This window comes from Carassius carassius, chromosome 17 (genome assembly GCF_963082965.1).
Source record: "Carassius carassius chromosome 17, fCarCar2.1, whole genome shotgun sequence".
In the NCBI taxonomy this organism is placed as follows: Eukaryota; Metazoa; Chordata; class Actinopteri; order Cypriniformes; family Cyprinidae; genus Carassius; species Carassius carassius.
The window spans coordinates 14,791,597-14,811,840 of NC_081771.1; the positions used below are offsets into that span (position 1 = coordinate 14,791,597).

Genomic DNA, 20,244 nt, shown 5'->3' on the forward strand with positions numbered 1-20,244 from the left:
ACTGGTATTCCCTGATACATGCAAGCCCTCTTACACTCTGGATTATTGCTATACTGGAGAAGGAGAGAAGAAATCCCCTGCTACAGACACAGGTTATTAAGGAAACCTAAATTGCCTCACTGGAGGGGAGAGCAGCCCAGTGACCATGAAGTCATTTTCAATGAGTCTTGATCATTAGGGCAGATTAAACACTAAAAACCCATTATCCAACCGTAATCATAATCTGTTTGGTTTGATGTCCAAATGGGTGTGCGTGACTCTGACTAAGCATGGGCATTCATGGGAATGTTCCCTATGTTAAAAATACACAAAGCAACAATAGAGTTTGAGACTATACCATGACGTGAATTTCTAATAAAGTATTTTTTTTATTTATTAATTATCAGTTTCCTTTACTTAAGTCCAAATGCTTTAACCCTCATCTTGTCTGGGAAATATATTTAGGTTTCCTCGATGAACTTTCACACAATGATTGGCCAACTGTTGGTGACTCACGAAACTGCAGTTTAGAAACAGCTACAGCTTGGCAAATATTTCATGCAAAGAACATCCTGCTGGCATTTTATGGTTTTAATTTTATTGTTGTAACTCTACAAAACTACAAACTTAATGTAGTATAAATGTCAGTCTCCCTTCCAATACCATTATTGTAGCAATGAAGGAAAGTCTAGTTTACTGCAATGATTTATATATTTATATAAGGAGTTTTGCTAATACATACCTAAAAAAATAATTCCTGATTAAATCTGCCATGAATTAATATTTAAAAAGTGGTGTGTGTGGATTACTCTACTCTATGGTTCAAAATAGAGGGCAGTGAAGTTTATTCATTTTTATTTACTTTTTAAAAAATCTAAAACATATAAATAATAGAGAAATAATAAAACCTGTATTGACATTTTAGCATAGTACACACAAAAAAGCTCAACTTTTTCATTGAATCATATATTGGCAATAAACTTTCGATTTTTTTAAATATAAATAATAGAATAGATAAGAAATTCGGTATCACTTTACTTAAAGCCTTTGTGTATAATGCACTATAAAAGGCTATTAAAAGGTAAAATCCATTATAATTATTTATAACGTGTGTTGTAATACATACCTTGTCATAAATAATTATAACCGAATTTAAAATGCATATTTTAACAATGAATTGATAAGTGTTATAATGTATTAAGTGTGGTTACAATTATTCATGAGATTGTATAATGCATCTCAAGGCATAATTAATGCAATAAAATTACTGTTATAATACATTACGCATTAAGTCTTTAAGTAAAGTGTTACCAGAAAATATTTTAGCAGAATGCAAAAACATAATTTTTCTTCAACATTTTCTTATATTGTTTATATATGGATAATAATGGTGAAAATCAATACTTTGTTTCATAGAAACAGTTTTGTTCAGAGTTGTTGCTGGTTCTGCTTTATTCAAACGGATTGTAACTAATTGTGTTTAACCACTGAAACATTCTGTCTCATTCTGAGTATGTACATTGCTTGAAGGGGCATTATACATGCTGCCTGTCATATGTCAAAACATCTGGCAAAAGAAGAGCTTTAGTCACAGTAATTATTTTCAGGATGTCAGAGCCTTTCACAGAAGAACAGCAAAACGACAGCAGTGGGACCAGATTGTGCCATTACTCAAAGGATGCATCAAATATTACCCTTTCATGTGAATGTCTAATGAGAATAGTCTAGTCAGTGCATGTAAGGCTGTTTTAAAACTCAATATTGTTGTTGGAAAGTGAGGAAAGCAGGCAAAGAACGAAACAACAAACTTGACCTTTCTGTTGAAGAATACACAAATCTTATTTCGAAATCCATTCCATTTTTTGTGAAGTGTTTTTTTACAATACTTGTTATTCTAAAGCAGCTTTTTCAAAAAACAGTGGCAAGAAAAACAACTTCCTTTAGATGTTTGATAGGATGAAGAAATATATATAGCCACAATATATTATTGATAATATTAACTAGTTTATTGCTTGATTGAATATGAATACAAAGACAATACAATCAGAACCCATGGAAAATGCAAATATTTGTATAATAAACCAGATAACAAACAAGTGTGAAATTGTTCTAAAGGTCTATGTGAGAACAAAGAAAAACAGGATTTGACATCTACAGATGCTGACATATTTATTCTGCATTTGTACAAGACTTTGTAATTATTAGGGAGGCATATATTGATTTAATGAGAATGGTAATTTAGCTGGCAGTGACTCATCTCCATTTCTTTTGTGTGCTGGTGATTGTGCAGATTGCAGCAGCTACAGTATTATATTAGAACACATTTATTACTCATTTACTCTTTGAATGGAGAGAGGTGAATAGCTGAATAGGTAATTGGGCCCTCAGACCGTGGAGTATCTGTTAAGCTGATGTATTTACTGATGCTGCAGTGCATGTGCATCCATTCTTTAAATGGATATGCAAGGTTTGTCAGACTCCTGACTTTAATTTCAAGAGTTTCTGATAATCGTCTAGTAGAAAGTGCAAACCACTTTGAGGCTCTAAGCTCAAAGGGTGATGATTTAAATTTTTATTTATATATTTATTTTTTACAGCTTTACCTCTAAGCTTTAAATTCTTGGCTCTCATTCAGCCAGACAAATCTAAACAAGTAATAATATCCTGTATACAATATTTTATCATGCAACATTATATCTCACAATTTAATTGTACAATATTTTCCTTAAATGTGATTTTATATCTCATAATTGCGACTTCATTTCTTATAACTGCAATTTAGAAATTTTTGTAATTTCTGTCACAACAACTCTCTGGGCCCCATTTTTCTGGGTGAAATGCACCCTCGTTTACATCATGAAGTGCCACGATCGGAAAAATGGAAAATTGTACGAACCCGTACATAAGATGTCCAAATTGTTTTTTTAAACTTTGCCGGTGCTTAGCATGAGAATCCAACTCTTTAACAGTTTAAACAACTCTAAATGCATGAAACAGCATTGTAAATTCTCAAATAATGCGTTATGTTGCTCACTGGTCAAAAAAAATTGGAATTCACCCTTGTACATGTCTAAGGATGAGTCACTCATAAAAGACACACATGCCACTAGAGACCTTTACACGCTGCATTAATTTAGTGACAGTGGCAAGCTCTTACTTACCATTAGACTCGACAGGCCATCTAACTCATTCTCTGGTTAATGTCAGTATGGCCAGAATGCTGAGAGCACACTGAACAGACAGGGTAAGAAAGCAGAGGTCAAATCAATAGAAAGTGGTTATGGAGTCATGTTTTCAGGCTTTCAGCTGTTGAGAGACAGCTGCCAAATTCCCAATTCTCCACGGCCTGGACTGTCCGTCATATTCAGTGGCTTTGAATTGAGCTATGCACTGAAGTGGCTGACGGATTGACAAGAGAACACAACCTTAAAGAGATACTGAAGAGAGAACATTGGCAGTGGCTGCTGACAGAAGCTTCAAGATGATTAAATAAAAAACAAGATGTTCAGCCAAGTTCATTAATGTTCACTTAGGGGGAAATAAAACACTTCTTAAAACACTACATTTAAATTATTATTATTGTTATTCTTAATATATATATATATATATATATATATATATATTATTTTTTTTTTTTTGCCCATATATTATATATAAAAAAAGATTGACAAGAAGACAGTTGAAAAGAGAGAGGAATGAATCTGGCTCATGATGACAGAGTTGTAAACTACTGTAAACTGTAAACTACTGTAGAGATTGTGCAGAAAAAAACATTTCTTTTCTAAATCTGATGCATTTTGACCTGTAGATATGCTTCATTCAGACAGTGTTCTTGCTTGTATTTTTTTTCCTTAAATTGAATTTTCAAAAGCATTTGGGGTCTTTACAATTGAGCAGCTCCAATTTACAGCAACAGCACATTGTCAATGTATTATTTTCCTGCTGGTTAATGTTGCTTTTTGAAAATCACATTCAAACTGGTTTGCAGTATTTCATTAATTCAGAGTCACATATTTGCTCAGCTATAAAAACCGGACCATCTGTATAATAATTCTCATTCAGTACACGATCATAGAATAGCAGGATCCTCTAAATGACCCTTCTCTTGCACTGTTTACAGAATGACCCACCTAGAACTAGATCTAAACTCTAGACTTATATAGCATAGTTCAGAAAAATTTACTTATAAAGCAGTATCAATTTATTGAAAATTATTAATATGTGGGATGGAATGAATTATGATATAGCAAAGTATTTATATCTATAGTTTTTTGTTTGTTTGTTTGAAAGAAACACAGCATAAAATGCATCTAACTTAAGACAATCAAAATCAGAGTAACATCTTTTCACTTCAATTACAATACAATAACATCAGTGTAAAAAAACTATATTCTTATTATTTTCATTTAAGCAGTAATAAATGACCCATCAGCAATGATTTACAATATTCCTGGTTAACTTCTGTTGAACTGTGTTTCACTTCACCCTTATTTACTGCTTTTTAAATAAATAATATTGACCCATGTGGTTTTGGAGTGTAAATCCCTGCTGTTTGAATTTTGCAGAGGTGAATCATACACAAGGGACGTAAAAATTCTTCCATAACAGTTTCTGTACAGGGATATCTTCTTAACATCACTTTTGCAAGTCAGTTTAGACAGACTGGAAAAAAATATTGAGCACAAAATCAAATAAAGTGGTGGATGTGAGGGTTTAGGAGATGCTTGTCACTGTCAGACAAACTGTGCTGCTCTCTTTATCACTCTCGCTGAAGAATAGCAAAAGACTCTCCATCTTAACATTACCTTGAGGCATCACTCTCACGAGCAAGCAAGGTCAGATGTCTTTTCTTTCTTCTGTTCTTTCTGTCTTTGCTGAGAGAGTTGATTGTGTGGGTTTGTGTTGATGTTTTTGCAGGAGTGTCAGCGGAGCAGGCCTGTGCAAGACAGGGAAAGGAAAACTTCACAGAAGATGAGGAAAAGCCAGAGCGTTCTGACTGTGTCACCTAATGAGGTGAGTACTAGTGATACAGAATCATGTATTTCCAAAAATATAAATGTGTTGTCCCCATACATTTGGGTGTTAGTGTTGGGACAAACAGATTTTACAATGTAAAAAGTATGGAACCCAGAATAGATCCATGGGGGACACCTGTGGATATACTAATTTATAATTCTGCATTCTGACATATTGTGTGAAAACTGTAAGTCTGTGCATTGATGTTGGGGATTTTTCAGTTACCCTTTATTAAGTTTTACATTGTTACACCCCTAGGTGGCAACAAATAACTGTCTCTATGAGTAGATTTAATAACTATATTAATCTACTGTATACTACAAAAAGACACAGGATATTGCCAAACTACGCAAATTGGGACAAACCTAATGAGTCAATCATTGGACCTGCTCATTCCAAACATTCAGTCAGGAGCAAAGCATGTTACTGTCATTAAGTCACTGAATCAATTAGTCAATTCAGGAGCTCCGTCTCTTAAAATATGATGGTTATTACCTAAAATGGATTTATAATGGTTGTTGTAAGCATATGTCAAAACAAGGCCGTCATATAATATATCCTTGAGGTAGGGAAGAAAATGACGTGGGAAGGAATGGGGAAAGTTAAAAAGGAATGTAGAGGAGATTGAGAGGTGCAGAGAAACTGTCCCTAGATAAGAGATGAGTCAGTGATCAAACCATGTAAAGTGTTCCTTGACAATCAGACTGCAGGAAGACGTGTGTCTGTAAAGATAAACAGTGAAGATATACGGCATTTCCTTCATGTCTCTTACTCATCCCCTCACTTGTTCAACACTCTTTTTTGAATGTGCAGATCTCTTAATTATCTCTGGCTTCCTCTTTGTTTGCACACTGCCCGATTTCCTGTATGTGTCTTGTAGTGTTTTCAACAGCTTTTGTGCTTGTGGTCTTTTGTGTCATGTCAGGTGACCTTGCAAAACACTATCCTTATAAGAAAGAATGTAAAAAAAAATATTCAAGATTAACCAAATGTAAATGTTTAATAACCATAATTTTACATCACATAGAAACCACTATTTACTATAATAAAATATTAGAACTATATGGCCCTTATTATTACTAACCTTGAGGTAACAAACATATACATCTTACAAAGGAGTACACACTAGGTGAATATCAATGCCTGATGACATCTGGAAGCAGTGTTTGAGGATTATCAAAGGAGGTAAACCAAAGGTCTCTTTTTGACATGAAGATTAAAGATTTAAGTAGGACGTTTGTCTTTTGCAGGACACTTTTCAAGGAAATTCTGACATTCGTCTTCTTATTCTCGCATGCACACAAAGACAAATGTGTATTGTCAACAGTTCACTTCATTGTCACTTTTTGATGTTGTTGTTGATTTACAGCAGAAATTAAGTGAAGTTCAAAATGAAAAGTTAAGGAAGGTCAAGTTTTTTTTACTATTATTTAATACGTTAAGTAATATGTAACAATGTGATATAAGACCTCAGTCCAACAGAAACTCACATTTTGATACATTTTTGATTGACGCCACTCTTTTACATCACAGCTATTAGCTGTTGGCCAGTATTTTCTTTTCCAGCCCTCATTTGCGTAACATTGCAAGTTTTTCAACTTTTTGACACTTTTCTTGCTTTCTGTGCTCCTTTGTATATCTCAGAATTCATGTGCGAGTCCCTTCACTCCATCCCAGTAGATATAGCACATACTTTTTCTATCAGCACATGGTAAGTGTAAAACTGATCCTTTATCAGCACTCTAACTTAACTTTCCTTCTGAACATTCTTCGGTCTACTTTCTATGATGAGGTTGTTCTTTAAATGTGCTGCAGTTTGGTCTGTTGCCTTGGACCCATTACTTTGAGCTCACAGAGCTGTTTAAAAATTGATAGAGGCTGTTGCCAATGGCTGACATGATGAAGACATGAAACGCAATAGATTGATTGTGTAACCACAAGGCCCATACAAATTGACTGTTAACATAAAATATTGAATATAAACCACAGAGCACTATCAGACTCAATATTTTAGAATTTATATTGCAGAGAATTCTGGTTTTGGAGTATTTGAGTGTATGAACATATGCTTTGATCCAAAACCTATTGATTTTCATATTTGGGTTGCATCGTGGATGCAAATATTGATCTAAGTATTTTAATTATGCTGCCACTCAATGGTGCTTTTCCACTGCATGGTATTGCACGTTACGGCTCAGTACAGTTTACTTTTGGGGGGTTTTCCACCAAATCAGCACAAAAATTCACAAAAGAATCATGAAGTTTTGGTGGTACTGGCTAATATTTTGAAGCAGTACATATCACCTAGTTCAGTCTATAGTTATTCCACCCATTTTTTGTGTGTGCTGTGTATTTTATGCTTATTAGACTATCACTCCCATTTGGCATGCTATTTGTGTTATTCAAGGATTGCTGCCTATGTAGAGCATTCCAAAATTAGTCACTTATGAGATTCAGTTAGAATGCTGCCAGATAGAAGTGCCTATTCTGTCTGGTGTTATATTCCTGGATTTCTGCTCAGCCATGAGAAGGATGGGCACAGATCCAGCTTGAGTGCTTTACTCTTGATCTACTGAGCCTTCCCCTACAATGTCTCCTTTCTTTTCCCCTTGCTTCTTTGTTTTGCTCCCTGCTTGTCACATATTGACGTTTGACAAAACCTCTAGTTAGCAGCAGGATATGTGATGAAATACATGTGTTCTGTTTGTGCAATCATGTGTTGGGCTCATCTGATAAACCAACAGAAAAAGTGACATAAATGTCAAGCAGCAGCAGCAGGAGTTGCTTTCTCCCTCACTATCAGAATAAGATATATAAATAAAATATTAATATTTATTTATGACAGTTACTTCTGGCCTTTGAATTTGATTGACAGAGTGGTGTTCCAAACTAAATTTGGCTATACAGTGCGGTGTGTTCTTGACTTTTAAGCAAACAAGACATTTTATACATGATTTCATTTTATGGCTGGTATGTATTTCCTGATTGTTCCTGCCCTTCTGTGATATCAGGGCTTCTCGTAGCTTGCAGATAGCATTTAGCTTGCTAGAGTTTCACCTTGCAGGCCTGAGAGTTTGTCCTTGTGTGCTTTCAGAAGTCTTTGAGGTGGGCTGTGAAATGAAGTGTCCCTGGTCTGTGTAGTTCAAACATGAGGTCAAAATGTGCTCTTCTGTTTCCACTTCATTTGTGTGCAGTGGGGACACAGTCTGTCATCTTTCATGCCTGTCCCTGTCCCTGCATGTATCTTTGGATACTTTTCCTAGTCACTTTGCACAAATATTCTGCCAGTTTGCACTCTTTGTTTAGGGATAAATAGCTTTCCAATGCACTGTGTTGTGATGTTGCTTCTGTCCAATATTGTAGGTATTTCTCTGTTTGTGTTATTATAATTTGGCTTTGTCATCTTAGTTTGGATTGCTAAGTCATGCCTTTGACAAAGCCCTTGAAAGTTTAAAACTTTGTGAAGGAAGGTTTGTTTGTCACTATTATAACTGCATATGAAATGTAATGGCTATTTTGACTGTCAGTTTATTAGTGGATACATTTCTTATTCTGCTACAGGCATTATTTAGAATTCTGCTGGTAGAGTCTCCGTTGGATCTGTCCAATTTATTGAACTCTTGGTTTATGAGGTGAACCCATGAACTCACATCCATAGTGCGATGTGTCTCTTCTGTTTCTCCAGTCACCTTTAATGATTCTCTTTATCTGCTTTGGGAATGGGATAATGGGACTAATAGTCATTCAGAAAGGTACTAAACATAGTTAAGCTACTTCCTAATTACAGGATTTGTTAAAGGATTACATGTAATAAGCTTTAAAATGATGTCTTCTTTACACTTTGGTTTTGTATATAAAATCATTTTACTGTAGATTTATGCTAGGAATTTCAAAAGTTGATTAAAAAAAAGTAATGATGGCAATGCAGTACCAACTCAGTTCTGTTCCCGAGGAGTGGTAGTAATGGGTAGCAAATAGCAATGTATATATTACTAGTATTAAACGATAATATTAATAATAATTGACATGAATTAACTTTATTCAAAATGAAGTATTACTATATGCCTAATGGAAAACTGCATTTTATAATAATAATAATAATAATAATTAGTGTAATCAAACGATTAATATTGATTAATCACATTCAAAATAAAAGTTTTTGTTTACATTATGTATGTGTGCTGTGTATATTTATTATTGTATATATAAATACAGACACATGCATGTATATATTTCAGAAAAATGTGTTATTTTTAAAATAAATTTATTTATAATATAAATTATATGACTGTAAATACATGTAAATATTTTCTAAATATACACTAGTATGTGTGTGTATTTATGTATACATAATAAATATACACAGCACACATACATGTAAAAATTAACTTTTATTTTGGATGTGATTAATCACGATTAATTGTTTGACATCACTAGAAATTATAATAACAACTTTGTTGAAAATACAACTACGTTTAAACATTTTTATTTTTATTATTTAAATAATTTAAATAAAACATGTTAGTACTAAACAACAATATATATAATAGTTATAATAATATAATAATATTATTTATTATATTATTAGAATTAATGCAATAAAAGATTATTATTATTATTATAAATAATATTTGCCATTATTTAATATTAGTATTAAATAAAAGCAATAAAAGTAATAAAACAAAAAATAGTCAAACTAACAATAATAAATCTGCATTTAGTAATATTATTAATTATAATAATAATAATTTTATTTTATTTTATTTGGGTTTAATAAATAATAATGTTGTCTTTATTTATTTTAATTTATTACACATGAAAGTGTTCAATAATCGTAGTTTTTTTTTTGTTCTGGTGTTGTATGTTGTGAAACTACACTTATTGTTATCGACTACAGCAGTGGTTAATTTTGTCGAATTTTATTGAACTCCATGAACTGAACTAAAGGTGTCAGATAAAAGAGACCTACAAAATGTGCAGTGATTGGTTCGCCAGGACTAGAAATGAGAACTGCTGGACTATTGAAATGTTGATATTTTGACAATCACATCATATTCTGTTTAGTCCATAAATGTTCTGTGTTTGATGAAACACATTTCTCTCAAGTTATTTTTCTTTTAAACAAAGTCAGAGAGTCAAGCACCATATGGTCAAAGGTATTTTGTTTGAGTGCCTGTGCTTTGGGTAATTTTAGTTTGAAGGAGAAAAGGTTGTCTGTAGAGCACAGGGCTGTTTTATAGCTCGGAGAGCCGCTGCATTAGTCTAATGAATTAAAAAAGAATGTGGTCTCGGGTGACTGCAGGCGATGGCTGCGAGCTGACCGCAGAGTGTTCCAGACACAGGGCATCTCAGGAGGTCACCTTGGTCATCCCTGGTCTGGCTGATTGCTACGTCATGCTCCTGTGCTTTCCCTCTGAGTTCATTTGGGGACAAAACATTGTAATTGCACAGGGTTGAGCCAATGGTCCGGATAACATCAACTTAGGAGGACGCTGTCCAATCACAATATGATACGTTTACCGTGAGCTAATGTTCGGATCTGTCAAATACAGATTATGTCCTTCGCCAGGCAACATGAGCTAATAGAGGCATCTAAATCTGTAAAATATCTTCATATTTGCCCTTGACTGAAGGCAGGGATGGACTGTAATGAAATAAAACAATTACAAATGATGTGATGGTTTCTATTTTTTTTTTTCTCAGTAGGGGATTGAAATAAATGTATTATTGTATGAACTAAAATCATCCTTAATCAATAGAAAAAAAAATGTATAATATGACAATAATAAGCATAAACCTAGACTCTAGAAACCTGAAACAAATGAATTCTTCAATTTGAGGATACACATGTCTCTCTCTCTCTCTCTCTCTCTCTCTCTCTATCTCTCTCTCTGTGTGTGTCTGTGTGTCATGTTTATCAGACTTATCTCCTTATAGACAATTCAATTTTCTCTATTTTCTAACTCAATAGACCTATCTCTTAAATGTAACCCATTGTAGAATCGTTGCTGTCTCTTTATGAATGAATGGAATATTCATGTAAGACAATGCAAAGTAATAAAGAGCAGTGAACTTTTGGACTAGGGGTGTCCTGGGATATTAATATAGTGCTCACAGGCTATATGATCTATAGCAGGGATGGGCAACTTTGATAGTGATGAGGGCCAGCATTTTTTCTCCTGTATACCCAGAGGCCAGTTTACTAATCCACTTCCACACACCTTTTACATCATCTTACTCAATTTCCTTTTTATTGAAGGAAAATATAGTATAATTAATGTAATTTGGTTTTAAAGATTTTATTAACTATAAAACTTGTGCAGTTCAGCTAATTCAGAAGGGAAACTTTGTTGTCAGTTGACAGTAATATCACCCCAACAAAAAAAACATCTCAGTTTCATTGTCTGTAAATCTGCTAATCCTATTTTTTATTACAGAACATTTTCAAAACAACATAAGAGGACAGTTATAAAGGGCTTATTAAAAATAAATAAATAAATAAATAAATAGTTATTCCAAATGGTACCATAAAATAATCGGGGAACTGCAGGATTTTAAAGATAAAATTTAAGAGCTTTAAAGACCTTTTAAGACCTGCACTTCGCATTCCAGCCGTCAAACTATTTTTAAGAAAAGGGAAGAGTCAAAGTATCAATTATTATATTAATTTAAACAATTAGGCTATTATTAATCAATTATTATATTAAATAAAATAAATACATCTTAGTGTCTTAATTGTTTAGATTTTTTATAATGCATTAGCTTTTTGTCGATCCACTGGTTCACATTTAAAAATATTTAGCAAAAATAGCAGAGGGCTTATTGAAAAAGCTAATTCAATCGGAACAAGCAGAAATATAGTGCTTTCTGTATCATTTTAGAAATGACATGGTCTTAAATTTAAATGATTTAACTGAAACTTTTTTTGAAGGACCCGCGGAAACCCTAAAAACATAGTTCAGTGCAAACATTTCTGTCACGCATTTGGCAAAAAGCTTTTGTTGACAATCCATTTTACCTTTGAAATTTGAGGCAAGTGCAACTCTGGCGTCCCCGTTGTTTGTGCGTAGTGGTGTGATGACGATTTAAATAACAGATTTCGGCTTCTTTTAAGCAAAAATAGATTTCATTAGCGTCCCCTTTTGTCGGCTGCCAACGTCACTTTATCTGACACCTTTTCTTTGATGATGAACCAGCAGGCCGATGGCCGTTGGATGGACGGCCGTTCTGGAGAAGTCTAGAGATATATTCTCCAGAACGTCCAGATGGCCAGTCCGCCCCTGACTGAAGGGGAATCTGAACATTGTGTTTAAAGGACACAGTAATATTTCACCCCAAAAGGAAAAAAATGTTGCTGTTTTGGACACCCCTACTATTAAATAATGGAAACCTAAGATTTTAAGTCTAAAGGCATCATAAAGTATCATAGAAGTGATCAAAATTTACTATATTCCAAGTTTTCTGAAGCCGTATGATATTGTGTGAGAAGAAACAAGCCAAAATAGAAATCATTATTAACTGAAAATCTTCCCTTCCAGTAAGCTGTTAATCTGATTTCCGCTACCACAACTGAATTAACTCGGATCATTTCGATTTATGAATGAATCAGAATGGATTGACTGATTGTTGCTTTTTGACTCATTTACAAATGAACAGCACTTCTTAAACCCTTGCAGAGGAGAAATATCAAGATTAGCAGTAAGTAACATGTTAAAATCAGCTTGAAACAATAGTTTCATCTTTTCTTCCCTATTGTGATGTATGTCTGAGTGAAATGGCTTCTTGAATGAGAAAAAAATGTATGGTTTTTAATCGTTTTGTTTGCTATTGCATTAATTTAATTACAACAATGTGTGTTACAGGCAGGGTTATATTATTGTTAACTAAAACTATACCTGTACATATATTTTTATAACTATTAACCATTAATAAATATTATTTTATTTCAGCAACATTTCTCATTAAAGAATACTCTAATCTGAATAGTCAGTTTTGAATTAATGGTGACTTTAAATTTTGTCTTTCACTTAAACCTATGGCTTTCAACAGAACATTGTACATGGCTTATACAAATCGTTTTTATATTGCTTTTTAAGTTCAAGTGAGTTTGTCTGTCATTAAAATGTCATGCCTCACAGGACCATGGTGCTACATCCAGACCAGTGGTTTGCTGAAGGAACTGATGAACTTCTAAGGTGCTTTTGAAATTAGTTTGATGCTTGCAGACCTCTGTAACATATATCTTTATAGTCACCTCTAGCCAGGACACGTTTTGTCAGAAACGTCTTCTTTGAGGACTTGAGAACAGATCAAACCTTGAAGTTATCTGCAGCGTCCTTGACGGAGTATTTTGAAATATTGAAATGAACTCTGAGACTCTCAGCATGATTCATCCTCCCAGGATGTGATGTGAAGGATAGCAGATTGTTCCCAGCATTCAAAGTGAGCATTGCATTTAAGGACAAAAGCATATGAAAGTCCCCATTGAAGGAACTACATTTAGAGATTTTTGAAGGAAAGGCTCGAAAGGGGCAAAAATCTGATCTATGTGGGGGTGTGAAGTGAAGTCTTATACAGATATGTCTACAATTTGGCGACATATGGAGATCCGATCTGTGGTGATGCATTTTCTATTAGGTTAGGGCATCATTTATCCTCCACCTGCTCTGTTTTCAGATGAAAACGGGGTGTAGAAGTGTTTTCTTGTCTTAGCATCCAGAGCTTTTTCAGCCTTGTCTGTTTGGATGAGCTTTTTAGCAGCTCCTGTCAACAGTTTTCCTCTTCACAACATGAGCTCTGTTCATTCCTGATAGTTGTTTTTTTTGTGTGGTTCCTGACAGATGATGCAGAAACACTCTTCTTCTTTTCTCAGCTGTACTGATGATATCAGTTGCTGGCGAGTTTCTTTTGCTTTCCAGTCAGCGTTGGTCTGCTATCAAACATCTTCAGCTGCCCACATATCTTCCCATCATGCTCACTACCACTGTGTTGGAACAGCACAGCACACACCATAGTGTGAATGGTTTTACAGTACATGCACAAAGCTATAACTTATATATTGGATGTTGTATATAAATAAATTAGAAATTAGGGATTTTTTTTTTTAAATGCATACAGACATTTTATTTTATTTTAGTGCTGCAGTTTTAAAAGATTGGGCAACACATTCCTATTGGTTAGCACTTTCTCTGTCAGCAGTTCTCAACCTTTTTGGACTACAAGGCCCTTCATTGTCAAATGCGATATTTAAAGACCTTACGAGATGTTTTCTGGTAGCTCTGCTGTAATGAGAAAGCTGCTTTTCCAACTCTTTTATTTACAGTAAGTAATATATATATATATATATATATATATATATATAAAATAATAATAATGAAAATGTTATACTTCCAGAAGTTTCAATAATTAAATTAATGTTATTGTAGTAATGTAGTAATTATGATTTAAAATTTTTATTACATTTAAATTACTTTTTAGTCAGTTGCAATTCACCCCCCCTCCCCCACAAATAGCAATTTCTGTTAAGTATTTTTTAGAGCTTAAAATAAATATACAAAAATATATATGAATAAAAATGGGTATATATAAAAAAGAAAAATTATCTAAATATTATTATGTGCTTTTATGAAATGCTTTTAATTTTTATAAAGTACTATAAAATTTCAAATGAACTAGGGCTGATATAAAAAATAATCAAAAAGTAAAAGCTATCACTGGGGTGGTACAGTAAGGTACAAAAGCTAAATTGTACATCTTTTTACCTTATTTAACCCTAAACTTACATAGGTACATATTACCTCATGGAAGGTATCACTTTATTTTTGAGAGAGAGTGGTGTCTTAGAAGTTTGCTGTTTACATGTATGTGTGTGATAAAGGAAGAGAAAATATTCTATTCGCATAACCTCAGAGGAAGACTCATGACACTTATTCAAACTGAAGTAGAAACCAGTGCATACGAGTCATTTTGTTGGTGAAGCTGACTACTGGTTTTGTTGTGCGTATCTTTGTTTTTGTGGGCACCTTGTGAGGGTGACTAAATTGAAAGAACTCTTTGCTTGTCATGGTTTTCTAGTACACACAAATGAACCGCGTGTTCGCCGGAACACAGCGGTGATGGAAAATTTATTAGAGCGAATACAGCATATATCAATCACTGCAGTGTTTCTCCTATCTCAGCTCTGTGGGGGGAGTTTTTTTGTCTTTCCCTTTCCTTACAAAATGTACAAAGGAAGTATCTTGGTAATAAGGTTGTTTTTAGATGGTATTACTTTGCTAACCAGTACCTTAATATTCATCTAAAAATATATCACATACAAAAAACAACTGTACGATATCACGGTTTGGTGCTTGTTTTAAATTTTGTAACAGCGCATGTATAGACTATAAAGATTTATCTGACACGTCTAATCCAAAAATTATTATAAAGGTATAAAATTTAAAATATTATTTACAGATCTTTTGTTTTATTTAGACTTTCCAAAACCTAGAGCTTTTGTCTATACAGCAGTCTTCTGTTAAATGCCTTTTAATGTATTTTCAAGAAACATAAAATACTTTGGCGCCCTCTAGTGGTATGAAAACGTTACAACGTCTTTGTCTAATTCACTCAAATCTTTAATCACCTGAAAGCAATTTTTCTTTTTTGCCCTCTGATTTCGATCTCTTTTTTTTTTACTTGCTTTTATTTAATTGTATATATACAACTCCCGTGTAACCGGCTGAACATGTACAGTACAGCTCTTGTCATCAAAACCTCATCTGCTGACATGGCACTGCATTATTTTTAATACCTACATACCTCTCTTTTTTTATCTCCAGGACAGTAAAGAGCCTCCAGACTGCAGACTTAGTGAATCTTTCACATCTTCGGGTTGCACGCTGGGGGTGGACCTTCGGCGGAGGCGGCGCCGTTTCTCTGGTAACCTACAGTTGCCTCCTTTATCATGGCGGCAGATGGAAAGGTCCCGCAGTCCAGATGACGAGATCATGGCAAGACCAACTACTCTGCCCTTCGTTACGCCCCCTCGCATTGACATCACACCTGTGGACTCTGAGTGGTGAGTCCATGTCAATCAGCTCCTTTCACTGCTCCTCAACTTTCATTTCAAAAATGTAATATCTTATAAAATACATCAGACTTTTTCCATCTCAGTTTAAAATGCAGAGACTTATTTATTTTACAGATTTAGGTTTAACAATGGTTGGAAAATTGTTTTGGGAAACCTGTTTTAGAAATATTTTAATAATGCTAAATATTTTAATGGAAATTGTGATCTTTGAGAAAGAGATCCTAAAGTTAACAAAGAAAGTTCAAAAGCACAGAATTTATTTGAAATAAAAATCTTATGTAACATTTTAAATCGTAATGACCCCAAATTCTTGAACGGTAGTGAGTGTTTTGTTTTATTTGGTTATGTCAGGTTCCCCTGAAACTGGTTCCCCCTTTTTTTTAGCTGTAAAAGTCAGGTTGTTGTTTCATTACCTTTGGCTACCCTTTGGTTACCAATATTCTTCTTTGACAAATAATATATTTTGTGTTGAATAGAGGAAATAAACTAATACTTGGAAAGTGAGCAAATGATGATTTGGTATGATGATACATTTTTGGTTGAAATATTCCTTTAAATGTTTTGTTCGGTCTTTCTAATGTACTTGTACTTAATGTCTTAGCATCTGAAATATGCTTTACATATAACATATGTATATATGGAAGTCCTAAATTGCTGCATGATGCTCAGTCTTGTTGCCACAAGGAGAGGGAAATCTGTCTGGTTGTGCTTGGCAACACAGCAACAGCTGGTTTGTAATCATCCATCAATAATTCTTCCTTTAAATTGTCTGCTAAAATGATGTGATTTGACAGCAGAGTTGCAATTAGTGAGTTGCAATAGCTTGATGGGCCCACAGCAAATGCACCAATAAGACCAAAACACATTTGTGATTGGATGCTTATAATACTTTATATGATTAGTGTAGCCACAAATTAGATTTTTGTTTTATCTGTCTGAAAATAAACAGGTCTGATTTTCAATATTTCAGCTTTAGAGCACATAAGTTTGATATGTTTGCAAAACATTTTTCCGTCAGATTACAGTACATGCATTAAATTGGTAGTTGTTGTCGTTGTTTGTCAGTGGAGGGCAGCATTGAAACTATAATAGGTCATGGTTTTTCTTCTCAGGTGTTTCTGTGTGTGACACCTCTGGTTTGGTAAACTTCATGTGCATTCATCAGTCTGCCCCTAAAAAACACACCAGACCCACATTTATCATACATGTATTAAAGTAGGCCATTTCATTGCATGTCCCGTTTAAATGGATGAAAAATTGAGATGTGGAAGCTAGTCTCATAATGTTTATTTAAAAGAATAGTTCACCCAGAATCATAAGAGATCTAGTTGAATACCATGGCCACTCTTTTCCATAAAATGAAAGTGTATCAAGGACAAAAGAGTGTCAAGGACAAAATGATTAAAAAAGTGAATCATACCACCCTATTACAGGTGTTTTGAGAGAAACAGACCAAGATTATATAAGTTTTCACTGAAAATCTTGACATCTGCCATAACTACCTTTGGTGCATTTATGAGAGAAAGAAAATTATTTCCAATTTGTGCATCCATAATTTTTTGAGGATATATCACTGAATCGGTTGATCATGGTAACAAAATAGCTCACTGGAAAAGGCACATAATCAGTTAAAATTTACTTAAATTTCAAAACCTATAGTGTGACTATAGTATGACTTCATTCCAGTTAGAATACTGGACACACACACACACACACACACACACACATATATATATATATATATATATAACTAAAACGAGTAAAGACACTGGCAAGCATTAATTTTTGCCCTGCTGTCTCACACTCTTGCATTTCTGCTCTTGTTAGAGCTGCTGTCTGTTTGATGTGTGTGTTAGGAGAATCAGGAGACAAGGTTTAGGGAAAGTGCTATATTTGGAGCACAATTATTTTCCTGTTGACGTGACTCTGTTGCAGATTGATTTGGGCGCTCCCAGGTGGCTTGTGGGATAGCTTTATGGGCCAGGCATAAGCAATGATGCTGGAGGACAGACACTACAGGGAACTGAGCTGTCTGCCAAGCGAAGTCATCAGTGACTTTACCCACTTTCTAGGGACTGAGTGCTCTATTGTGTGCGAGTGATTGTGTGAGAGAGAAAGAAAAATTTCTGACATCACGTCAGGCAGACAGTGTGAGGCAGATTCATTCAGAAGTGCCTTTCCACAAGACTCCTGGGAAAGAGACCTCCTCACACTTTTGTGTCCGGGTCAGATCAAGGTCTGTTTAGTTCTAATCTGTCACTTCCTGCAGGATGAATGGTTGTATGATGTAAGAACATGTCTGTCTCTGTGACATTTAGTTGTCATCATATCTTAGAAATATGAATATACTGACCCTGAAATATGCATGGCTTTATTTTCTGAGGAACAAAAAAAAAAAGAAGTTTAGCAGAATGTTGTAGCTGCTTTTTTTTTCAACGAGACATAAAAAGGACCATTTAGTGTGTATACACAGTATTGTGTAATTTTTACACCAATGTGTGAGTTCATGTAAACACCCTAACAACATTTACGTTGGCCTATATTTTGTATTATAAGTTTTAAAATACATTATCAGTTAATTAATAAATAAATAATTTCTAAACCAGTTGCTAAATATTATTCAGTGTGCTCCATAGAAGAAAGGAAAAATGTATGGGTTTCAAATGCATGTTGGTGATTACTAAAAGTTACTCAAAAAATGTAATCGACTACAAATTACTGATTACTTATTTAAAATTGTAATTTGATAACATTACCAATTACTGCGTTTAAAAAGTAATCTGATTACTAATTACTTTTAAGTTACTTTCAAGTTTACTTTACTTTTCAAAGTGTTTTAAGTTATCAAACCTAAAAAAGTACACTACAAAGTGAAACTAATAATCCTTTCAGTAATTTCATATTCACTGAAAAATTACATAAGTATCAAAACAGGACCTTTAATGATCACTTGCATTTATTTTCTGATAATAGTGAAAAGAACTTAAAATGTTTTGCAATTTTTGATTGTACAGGTAAGAGTAATTTTTCATTTGAAACTTTAAAAGCTATTTTTTTTGTATACACTCGCAATACCAACAAAAATATTGTGCTTTTGTAAAATATAGAAAACAAACAGGGTGGCGTTTATGCAGTCTCAGTCTCGAATATCTTCCTTAAATGCGTCACTAAAATGAGCAAAATATTAGCAAATACTTGACACACAGACAGACATGAGAAATATATCTAAAGAAAGCTTGAAGTGCCTTTTTAGTGAGACATAAGTCAGCCATGTCGAAAACAAAAATTCTCTGATAAAGTAATTTGTCTGAAACCAGTTGAGGTACAGTCTTTTCTGTTCATTATCTGTAATGTGTTCATTATCTGTAATGTGGTTACATCCACGCGCATCATGAGCTGTATGAGAAAACATCCACATGAAACCAGGCTTAAGACACGCGAATATGCACACACCCACATCACCTCTGCAAACTAAGCAATAAGATTCATCAATTTGTTTTTTTTTTTTTTGTGTGTGTTTTTGTACCATACTTTGTGGTCAGATTTGTTCTCAGATACAAGCCACTTTACATCCTCATTTGTTAAAATTATACAAAAAGATTTTTTGTGTGTGTGCGTTAAAATGAAGAAGGGTTACGTTGTAGTATTAATAACTAGCTGTAAATAAAAACAATAGAAGTCTATGCGATCTTTCCATTTATGCTTCCAAGTTAAATTGGTGTCTGTGTGTTCGTGTATGTTCATTCCCAGTCTGTGTTATTTTCTCATTACTCGTGGCCTTTCTTGCGCAAGATTGGAATCATCTTTCTCAAAGGCTTTTGTTGTTGGTGTTCTTCAAAGCTCTTAGCGGAGGATTTTAAGACATCTCCTTTCATATGACCCTTCACCTTAAAATGCCAGAGAAGCCATCAGACAAGGGTAAAGATGAAGGATGGCTTCACACATACACACACACACACACACACACACACACACACACACACACACACACACACACACACACACACACACACTCACTAACCAACTGTACCATTAGAACGTGTTCAAACTGTGGTCACAGTCAGACATTGTGTGTGTGCAAACTATTTTGTTGGATTAGAGGCATCAAGCTTTTATGTTTCTAGGCTTGATTTGTGCTTAGAGAACAATTAATCGAGGCCTTCTGGGGCCTGCAGTTA

The 20,244-nt window shown here is 34.1% G+C and overlaps 1 protein-coding gene across 1 annotated transcript in view; it reads left to right on the forward strand.

The window, feature by feature from the left end:
- The window catches only part of pde4ba (phosphodiesterase 4B, cAMP-specific a), a 142,996-nt gene that overhangs the window by 24,233 nt on the left and 98,519 nt on the right, over positions 1 to 20,244 (forward strand). Inside the window, exons 2-3 of the mRNA XM_059571017.1 lie at positions 4,897 to 4,992; positions 15,816 to 16,054. Coding sequence (XP_059427000.1) covers positions 4,951 to 4,992; positions 15,816 to 16,054 — 281 coding nt within the window. The 5' untranslated portion in view covers positions 4,897 to 4,950. The remainder of the gene's footprint in view (positions 1 to 4,896; positions 4,993 to 15,815; positions 16,055 to 20,244) is intronic.